General features: G+C 45.8%; 1 protein-coding gene across 3 annotated transcripts; it reads right to left on the bottom strand.

The window, feature by feature from the left end:
* Window positions 1-1,371: 1,371 nt before the first annotated feature.
* Window positions 1,372-7,709, bottom strand: RFESD (Rieske Fe-S domain containing). 3 transcript variants are annotated; one of them, XM_019516874.1, is made up of 4 exons: window positions 7,559-7,709; window positions 3,231-3,340; window positions 3,103-3,137; window positions 1,372-2,274 (listed from the first exon to the last, which is right to left on the bottom strand). In XM_019516874.1, the coding sequence occupies exons 1-4, from the start codon at window positions 7,591-7,593 to the stop codon at window positions 2,170-2,172; spliced, it is 285 nt and encodes a 94-aa protein (XP_019372419.1). In that variant the 5' UTR covers window positions 7,594-7,709; the 3' UTR covers window positions 1,372-2,169. The 3 variants fall into 3 exon arrangements, 2 of the variants coding, with proteins under 2 accessions (XP_019372419.1, XP_019372418.1); XM_019516873.1 differs by having other exon boundaries at window positions 3,231-3,411; window positions 7,559-7,706; XR_002097250.1 differs by lacking the exon at window positions 3,103-3,137 and having other exon boundaries at window positions 3,231-3,411.
* Between the last annotated feature and the right edge of the window lie 2,692 nt (window positions 7,710-10,401).

Here is a 10,401-nt window from a genome sequence, read left to right on the forward strand (position 1 = left end):
TGTGGTCTTTGCCTTGAGGGCCAATTGTATGACTCCTCCTAACCCTTAACCACGCCCATGCCTCGCAGGTGGGGACCAAGGTAGCGCCTCGCCGCACGGGGCTGGGCCAAAGGGCTGCAGACCCCTGGTTGAGAACTGCTGCTCTAGATGCTTTTTTCATCCCAGGGGCAGATCATCATCTAAAACAGACAGCAGGGCACAGAGGCTGCCCCTAATTGGCTCCTCATGACTTAATGTTTCATTGTATTGGATGACTGTTGTCCCCAGGGTATGACTATCGTTTTGTAACTGTTTTGTTGCATGTGTGGCTAACTGAGCCAGAGGATAAAGAGGGAAGCTCTGAGAGAGCTGGAGAAAAGGGCCCAGAGCGGACAGAGAAAAGTCCAAGTGAAAACAGAAGGAACTGGAATGGCACAATGAAGACTGTTTTGAAACAGCATCTGTTGTGCTGCTTAGGACATCAGCATCCTGATAACCTTTTACTTTTAAATTAGAAAATACCCTCCCTCCTTCCCAGGAGCTACCCGAAAAGGAGCTCCCAGAGGTGGAGGATCTCACCGGAGAAGCCAGGGACTGAGAAGAGCCAGAGTCCCAAAGTCAAAGCTCGCCCCTTGTGAAGCCACACTAGTGCTGACTGCAGGGGGTCTTTTCAGGCGAGGAAGACTGAATAAGGCTGCTTCTTGGGGAAGTCCCAACAAAGAGCTTTCCTTTTCCCCTTTAAAGAAGGGAAGGTTGATCTTTTCCTTTGTTTTCTGTGATACCTTGTACTTTAGGAAAATCTGGCCCTATGTTAAGATTTTTTTTTAAAGTATGCAGATTTTCCTCTGACCTGGAAAAGTCAATCAAATTTAAAAAAAAACTCACGATTATATGGAAGGTATAAACCGGGGTGGCCACAATACAGCGTGCAGGCTGGAAGCAGGCTGTAGAGGGACTTTGTCCAGCCCGCAGCAGGCCCCGTAGTTCCACCTGGCCCAGGTGCCATCTGGACCATGGTGTGTCCCGCTGCCACCCTTGGGCGCACAGCAAGGCTGGGTTGACTCCACAGCTGGACTTCATTTGTAGCAGCCCAGTGGTGGCAGTTGCCACTGCTACCAGCCCCACCCCTGTGGTACTGGCAGGGACCTGTGCACACAGCTGCACCCTTGACCTACCCTGCACCTGCTCCAGCCCACCTACCCATGCTGAGCAGCAGCAGCAGCTGGGCAGAAGCTGCTGTTAAATCTGGAGGAAAAGCAGCTGCCTCCCTCTCACCGCTGCTGGGCCCTTCTCGCTGTAGCTGCCTGGAACCTGTGCCTGGGCTGCCCTACAGCTCCTCTCCAGTGCCAGGGTGAATCTGGAGTGGGTATGGAGGGGGCTGGGGGCGGGCTGTGTACGGAGGTGCTACTGGGCATGGGTACAGAGGAGCCACAGGGTGCATTGCCTGCAGACTGTTGGGGTTTTGATAGCAGGAGGGGCAGGGTCTGCTGACTAGCCTGTGAGCTCCCTAGCACTGCCTATGTACCCATGGGCCCAAATAACTGCCTGCTCCTAGTCTAGATCATTTGATAATCAAGAACAAGTTTTATCCTTAAACGGATATTTAACTTAAACTTTGTCAGCTTGCTTTATGAGTAATAATAATGTAAAATGTTTTTCCTACTAAAGTATTAAAAGATTTAACTCCAGAAACTTAGTTTCTAACACTTCCCCCATTACCGACAGATCTAATATACACACACATTTATATTTTGTGCAAGGCAAGAACAAAAATAAGAACTGCCATAATGCTGATTTACATATTAAAGACTCTCACAGATATTTCCTTATGATGTTACACATTTCTAAGTTCCTGAATGTTTTCAGAGCAATAAAATTAACAGTAACATTTCATTTTATATCAACATCTAAAAATAGTTTACATAACTGCGTACAATTTTTCTTCATCCTGTAATGGTGATGCCTTCACTGAATATTCGTTAGTGTTTGCATTTTGTCCATAAATTCTGATGTTCAGGTGTTGCATTATTTTTTCTCAATGGACTCTCCAGTCTTTTTGTATTTGTCTGCATAGAAATCAGAGTCAAAACTGACCGATAGGTCAGGAGGAGTCACATAAACATTTCCACCGTCTACAATAACCCTATGAATTCTTTGCTTTACTCCTTTGGATTTCCATTTTGGTGTGGCTCATGGCTCCGTAGGGTCAATTGCTTGATACAATCCTTCTCCTGTTGCTAAGGTAATTTTATATTTATGCCAGGGACAAATAATGCACAGCTGTCCATTGATAGCCTAAAAAAAAAAAAAAAAACCAGAACAAGATAACTCACTGGAATCAGACTGTTCTCTATGAAATGTCTCTAAACCAAAATATGGTCTTATGGCCTAGTTGTAACATCCTGTGGTGTCAAGGCAGAAGCATCAAGTTCTATTTTCAATAGCATAGTTACTGCTATCCCTGACTGGACCACTGGATCAGATACTGCGGGAGGTTCTTTCTACCACTGCCCAATATTAGGCCTTCTTCTGAATCTTTCATAATGCATTTACCTGGCAGTACTCTACCATTGCTGGGTAGAGCAAGAGAGAGGGGAAAAAGCAGGATTCTGACCCCAGCTAATGATTGTTTTGATCTCAAAAAGAGAATATGCTTAAGAAGTTTTTTTTTGGTTTTTTTTTTTTTTAATCTTAAATGGACTAATACTATTCTGAACTGTCTTTTAACAGAGAACATGCCTCTCTGGTGTATACAGAGCAAAGGATTTTGTAACTGTTCAAGGGTGTCAAATAAGAATTAGGCACGCATGATTAGGCACTTACTATACGGTTAGTTTAAAAACTACCTGGGTCTCTCAAACCACAAGGAACTGAGAACACTTAACTTTTCAAAGTCCAAAGGACTAGAAAAGAACCATCCTTTGAAGAGAGATGACGACAAATTTTGCTCTACTTACACTATTATAAATCCTAAGTAAACCCACTGTTTTCAGTAGAATTACTCTAGTGTTACTGAGAACATTATTTAGTGGAAAGTGAGAGGGTAGTTTAAAAATAGGGATTAAAAAGTGCGTGAAGAGACTTTAAATGATTGTGTGTGTTACTTTTAGAATGTTTACATACCTCTATATCGGCAAGTTGTAAAGGACCTCCTGCATCTAAAATGTAGCGGAATACGGAGTTAGAATCATGACCTACTTTAGATTAATTTAAAAATTATTACTTATAACAGAAAAACAAAACAAACTTACGATAACATCGGGAGTCCAGAGCATAAAATTTCTTTTCATAGTAGAAAACAACAACTTCTCTACCATTCACGCTGGCTGTTACCCTTTGGGATCTTTTTATGTCTTCTTTTCTACCAACATAGACAAGAGGATCAGTCTCCACTTTATCAGCCTCTTTGGTTGAATTGTGTGAATCCATGCTCTTTAAATAAAAATATTAAAAAGCTATTTTATAAAACAATATTTAGGGTTGTTACACAAGAATACTGCAGATGCCCTAGCATTCATAAAACTATTTACTCAAAATGTTCATAGGCACTAATAAAACATACAGCCTGCTTATTAGATAAATCTCCTGGCAGCCATTTCAGTAAAATCCATGACTAGACTTAAGTTTGTAGGATTCACTGCTGCTATAACACGTGTGACTGACACTAAACAAGTTCTAAACCACTTCTCATTCTCTTGTGCCATTCTTAACCAACTAAATAACCCTCTATTCTCCATATAAATCAAAGCAAGGGGAGCCAAATCCACAAGTCAGTGATTTTCAATTAGGGTACCATGAAATCCTTTTAAGGGTGCCAAGAGGTGCCACAACATATTAGCACTTAGGTCTGCAAAGACCTACACATGATTCAAAAAATAAACCCAGAGATTTCAAATAGGAATCCACAGTATCAAAAACATTCTGACCTATTACAGTCTGAGGTTTTTTACAACAAAAAAATTGCTCTGTTATTTTTCCATGCTCAGTAATAGTTAAATTATTTTTGAACTAGGGTACCACTAAATTAAAAGCTTACAGAGGGGGTGCCTTGAGACTAGAAAGGCTGAGAACCTACTGGTTTAAATAATGATATGGTTGAGGATATGCACAGATTTAATGCTAAAAGTTATTTGCAAAAGGATAAAAAAAAAAAAGAATGCAAAACCCAAGTATTTCTACATTGTAAAGAAAATAGGTAAAAGGGGGAGAGGGGCCACTTTAAAGGAAATTAATCTAGTTCCAGAAGAGACAAGAATATTTAACTCCTCTGCAACACAGCAAGCCATAGCAATACCTTAGATCCAGACTAGCATACAGCAGAGATGGGAAAATGGATGAAGGAGTGAAGCTCCGAAGTAATTAGTTGTAGCCTCAGTTTACTTCTATGTCCCCAACACATCCGAGGCTGCTATTTTTCATATGTAAATGCTTTCTGAAGAAAGGCTTTCTGTGAAACAGGCCTGCATAGCACAGAAAAGGAGGCCTTACATGAGGCATGGGACAGCTGAAGGAAAACTTGCCAGAGCTGATAAAAGGATAACTGGAAAGCTGGGCTGGGCTGGGCTGATAACAGAATATCAGAGACTTCTGAGAGTTCTGCTTGCTACTTTTCTTCTTATAGTACATCAATTAGCACCTTCTCCAGAATGCATCTCTCTGTCACATTCATTTAAAACATTAGGGGTTATTTATGACATTCTTGTGGCTCTTCATGCTTAGCAATTGCATAATTTCTAATAAAATGCTAGCCCCGTCACAGCTCTCATGAATTGCTGTAAATAACAATATTTTCCAGGCTAGTTATTAGCCGATTATGTATTAGCCAAACAGCAGCACAGCTTCTTTGAATAATCCAATCCTCTTCAATTACAGAGGATACTACAAAAATCTTAACTAATAAGAGAAACATGATGACTATCACAGTTGTGAGAATACATTTCCATCTGAGGCAGGGGTTATGTTTCTTTCATGACGTGACTTGTTTTGTGAATAAGCATAAAGTAAATGGAACCTGGACAGTACCCCAAGAGGTACCCCCTCTCCAGCTGAAGGGATCAGAGCTGGTGCACAAGCGCTGTGGGAGGTGTAGGTGTTGCATAAATTGCTGATTTTATCCCCTGGAGGCTAGTCCAATTCACCTCTAGAAGAGAGTCACACTTTCAGGCTGGATCCAACTCTATTTTATTGCTTGCAAGCAGGCCGACAGAGGAGCTTGTTGCTCAGATCAGTGTCAACCCTAAACAAAGAGCGCACGTGGCTTTTATTGAGCTAGCATTTTTTTCAGTTGACGTGTTACATTTTGATTGGTCATTTCAAACCAAAACCTGAGCAACCTATAAGACATACGTAGTGGGCCATCCTGTACCATGTGGGTGGAAAGTTACAGAATGCAGGGGTTAATACTAAAACAAGGAACAAAGAAACATAGAGAAAAGTAACTATTTTTGCTACATAGGGACCCTCCTGCCCCTACAGAACAGAGCCAGATCACCAATGGGGACTTAACCATATACCTTGTAATGAGGAAACACAGTAGTGGGAACATACCCCCTGGTTTATACATGTTATAGGGGACACTATAACACCCCAAGGGGGCAGGATTCAATAAAGGTTAGGCACTTATGCTCACAGACATATTCATCTAGTTGACGAAAGACAGGTTTAACAAAATATAAAAACACAAACAGCAGAATAAACAAGACTGGTTGGCAAAATATAAAATGCACAAAATACAAGATGTCAAATAACAAGAAGCATAGGGCCAAGGTACCTGGAAGAGGGGAGGGGGGAAGAGAGGGAAAAAACAATTATCTCCTTCCACTGCAACAAGAATTGCTCCCTGTCACTTCACTCACCCCTACTTGACCCAGATGGGACTTAATCTCAAGTCACCCACACGGTAGGCAGACACTCTACCACACAGCCACTAGTGCTGGTGCTGCTCCAAGCTGCAAGGGGTCTTGACTTTCCAGGAGCCCCTTCCTCATGTCAAGCTTCCCAGCCTCTTGCTGGAGAAGCCGGAAGCAGAATCGAGAACCTCACAGGTTACTGCTCAGCTTCTTGCTGGAGCTAGGGAACCTCTCCTGTTAGCTACAGCCTCTCATAGGAGACTGGAGCCCAGCAGGGACCCTCTTCTGCTGGCCGCACACCACACTGCAACCCCTTCGCTATGCTGCTGAGGGTCCCACTGCTGCCTGCAGGTCCTGCTCCTTAAGGTTCTTCTGAGGCAACTACTCCCACCCTGCTGGCCCAGCTCTGAAACTTTCCTCCTGGACCCTCACTGGTCTCCCCCCAATCAGCTGAGCTGCCCCTTTTATCCCCCTCCAGGTGACCCGAGGGGCCAATCAGGGGACATGGAGGGTTAGTCTCTGGGGTCTGATTGGTGAGGAAAGGGAATCCCAAGCCCTCCAATCATCTTTTACCCTTTCAAAACCCCTGGGCCAAATCATTACCAGATAGCCCATCACATAAAGCATTCTGATTGTAAGACTGGAAATCAGAAACTGCCTAATACCAACTCTTCACTGACCGAGAGTATAACCTCCAGCAGATAGCACAGACCAAACTTCAAAAAGAGGTGCCTGCAATTAGGGACCCATCCTCAGTGAAATATTTAAATATAAATACCCTAGTCAGGGGTGGTGCTTAGCACCCAAAATACCTACCACAATCAAGGGAAGTGATTGTCAACTTTGCAACCAGGCCTCACTTATTTGACTGCCTAACTAGGTGCTCAAGCGTGAAAATTTGGTTCAGACTCAGGGTTTAGATCAACAGCTCATTTTGTACCCACATGTAACCACACAGACATAGTCACTGTGCTAACTTGAATTTACAGGTTTTTCCTTCTGACACTGGATTAGGCAGCAAGTGAACACCTACAATTAACTGAAGACTCAAAACCACCCAAGAAAAAGCCAGTGTCCACTAGAAATGACCTCGTTTGAAAAGGCAAAATACAAAGTTACAGAGGGGATCAGCTCTCAGCAGTGGAAGAGCAAAGCATAAGAGGGCCAAGCAAGGGATTTCTGACCGTGACAGCAGTAACCAAGCCACCTGGCCCAACATCCTGATGTTTTAAGGGCACATCTACATGTGCATTAATGCACTTTAGTTAATGCTCTCCAAGCTGCCAGGCTGTGCTCCTCCCTGCCTACATGCTGTGCTGCGATTGTGCGCGTGCACAGGCATTTATTGGCCAAATTATCAGCCGCACCAGGCCAATTTCCAATAAAATCAATTTTCTTTATATTGGTGCCGATCCAGTATCAGACCAATGGATCCGTGCACCTCTAGAAAATGCACAATAGTGAAAGCGCAAGGTTTTTAGTGACCAGAACTCATGGTAGAGGTGGTATATTTTATTAGACCACTAGGTTTTTGCAAATTTTTCTTTAATTGCAAGCTTTCAGGCACAAGCACCCTTCTGTGGGCACAGAAGAGACTATAAATGTTCTCCTAGGTAGAAATGAAAGTTCATATTTCATAGAAGAGTCAAAGGTGTAGTAAAAATCTCCTGTTTGGAACAGCTCATTTTATGCAGGTTAGGCTCAGAGAAAGGCTGGACTAGTCTGTTTACCTCCAACTTGTCTGGTGCAAGCAGGATCTAGTCATATTTCCTTCACATTATGGTGCTTATTTCACAGGACGGAAGGCTCTACTGGGTAGCAATTTCTTACGTGGGGAGGTTTTTAGTGATGCTTTAATGCACATTAGCTAAAGTGCATGGTTTTTAGGGACACTAATACACATTAAAATAGGTTAATGCACATTGAAGTGCACGTGTAGACACACCTTTAGAGCCAGCCACGCCCGCGGTGCACCGGGAGCGATGATCTCCTACTGGGGTAGCGTATGCAGAAGCGCTAGGAGTGGATCACCCCCTTCCGCAACGGCCGCTCTAGCCCCCACCCCCACCGCTTGCCCTTCGGTGTCCACCCCTGCACCAGCGGAACCCGGAAGGATTTTGGACTCAGCTCCGCTCCGCTCCCGCCCGACGCACCACAGGAGCCAGAAGACGGCCCCGCCCCCAGACGCGATCGAACGCGCTCACAGGCCACGGCAGGCCACGCCCCCTCCGTGAGTCACGCCCACCCGCCTAGGGGCTGTCCGAGACCGCAATTCCCGGCAAGCTCCGCGGCCGGCACAGCCCGGAATTCCCAGCAGGCCCTGTGACCGCTCGCAACCAGAAGCGCTGGAGTAGCAGAGCCGCGCTCCCGGTACCTTCCTTGGCGCCGGAGCCTTGGCGTCCACCCTCCACTTACCACCCCCGGGGGGGGAGGCCTAACAGCAGCACGTGACAGGAGCCGGGCTCTTCCGGGGTTGGTAGAAAGACCGGGCCACGTGACACGCGCTATTATGGTCACGTGACTCATTTGGTTGCAGGTGCCTCAGGCGCCGCTGGCCTCTCCCCCAGGACGGAGTCGGGTCTCGGCTGCTCCCGGGCGTGTCGCGGCAGTCACGTGCCCTGGGCTCGGGCGCTCCGAGAGCAGCAGTGTCCTGACCCCCGTGCGGCGAGCGGCTTCCCGGGGCTGCGCTGGCCCCTCCCTGAGCACGGGGAGCGCGAGACGCGAGTGTGAAAAGAAAGTCGTCGGCTCTGACCAGCTAAGGAGCGTCTTTCTCTCGGGGCATCTCCGTGCGGCTGATACGCGTCTGGTCCTGAGCGCATCAGCTACTTGTCAGCGTTTTTTCGAGAAAAATAATTCCCAGCAGTAATTGTGGGGGGACAAGGAGCCCCAGGATGCGGCGTGAAACGCCTGGGATTTGTTTCTTAGCTGGCTTTTTATAGGTATAAGACCATCCATTTCTTGCAAGTTTCGCATGCTGTTTAAGAGTGTAGGATCGAAATGAATTGATGGCGTTGTAGTGAACCGGATTCAAAGAAATGGCTGGGGTACTTGCTTGGCCTCCTCACTTTCCCCGTTGCTCTGTAATAGGGCTGCCCCAGCTCTCTGTAGCAAATTCTCAACAAGTGTGTGCCACTTTTCCTTCCAAATGTTCCACCTAAAAAGGCTGGCTGGGCAGCTCCAGTGCACTCTGCATCCAGCCCTTCCTACTTGGGATGCATCCTGGGGGAGGAAAAGGGCTGTGTGCCTTTAACTCCACTGAAGTCCACAGTGAGCATGCAGGTGAGCACCTATGGCTCATGCAGCAGGTACTGCACTCCTGGGACTTGGTCTGTAAATGAAAGCGAATAAAAGGGCTTGGATGGTGACCTGTCTGGGTCAAACTCAACAAAGTGGCATTCCTTTTTATTCAAGGTAGTTTTGCTTTCCTGCGACTGGGAATGAGAGGTGATATTTGGCAACTGCAAGCATGCTGCTGCCACCTCTGGCTGAACCGCTGCTGTATGCAGTTGGGTGTGTACATGTCTGAGGACATACTGTCCAGGCTGAACAGTAGTGGCAACAGCATATGTGGGCATGAAGGAAACCTCAAGGATAATGATAAAAAGCAGGTGATTTCATAGAGCTGTGTGGAGTAGATCAGTGCTTTTCAACTAGTGTGCTGCAGCACACAAAGAGCTCCCTCGTGTGCTCTGAGCATTTTGGAATGATGAATAGGAAGTTCTCCAGCCACCCCGTGCTGGGGAAAAAGTGTCCGTGAGATACTCACAGAAGATTGGTGCGTGTGTTGGCTGCGAGGGGAGGAACTAGGCAAGCAGAAGGTGTAGCCATGTTGGCCTAAGAACATAGACAAGACAAGGTTATTTGGGTAAATCCAATCTCTTACTAGACCAGCTCAAATAGCTGGAAAAAATTATTTGCAGGCTTTCTGTTTGAAATGGAAAAAGAGCACACAAACTGCAGATGCTTCCTCAGCCTGAGGAAGGGTATTAATACGAGAAAGCTTGCAAAGAAATTATTTTGCCAACTACTTGAGTTGGTCTAATAAGAGATCAGATATACCCACAGAACCTTGTCAGCTAAGGAGCAGGTAATTAATCTACTGCTGTGGTTCCCAACCACTTTAGACCCCAGAGTAGCAAACCATGGACTGGAAGTGACTGTGCACTAGCAAACTGCAGTCCAGAAGCAGCAACAAACCTTTTTTTATACTCGGTATAAAAAAAGGTTGGCTGCCAGTCTGCAGTCACTTCTAGTCCTGCAGCCAACCCTCCTGTGCACTGGCACCAGCAGCCAGCCAGCCCTTCATGGCCTGCTAGTGGGGCTTCCTCATTCTTGCAGCTTCCCATTAAGCAAACCTTTGAGAATCAACATTTCTAACTCCCAGTGGAAGTCCAGAGGAGGAAGATTACCTCTTCCTTGAAACTGTTTTCCTGTTACTTTTTCCCCTTAAAAAATGTGGTTTCCTCCTTTGACTTCTGAGTCACTTTCTTCGGGGTGGATGGAAGCGAGCCTGCCTCAAAGTGCCATCTGGTGGAAATGAGCATGAAAGAGATTTTGGCGGGGGGGGGGGGGG

The sequence above is a fragment of the Gavialis gangeticus genome, unplaced genomic scaffold (genome assembly GCF_001723915.1).
Source record: "Gavialis gangeticus isolate Ggan-Ray unplaced genomic scaffold, GavGan_comp1, whole genome shotgun sequence".
Taxonomy (NCBI): Eukaryota; Metazoa; Chordata; order Crocodylia; family Gavialidae; genus Gavialis; species Gavialis gangeticus.

Bases quoted from the DNA above. Each gene is read 5' to 3' on its own strand.
- RFESD (XM_019516873.1), bottom strand. From the start codon at position 3,408: ATGGATTCACACAATTCAACCAAAGAGGCTGATAAAGTGGAGACTGAT. The intron at 3,138-3,230 runs GTAAGTTTGTTT...GCTACATTTTAG, and splicing joins TCTGGACTCCCGATGTTATC to ATGCAGGAGGTCCTTTACAA. The intron at 2,275-3,102 runs GTATGTAAACAT...TTTTTTTTTTAG, and splicing joins TACAACTTGCCGATATAGAG to GCTATCAATGGACAGCTGTG.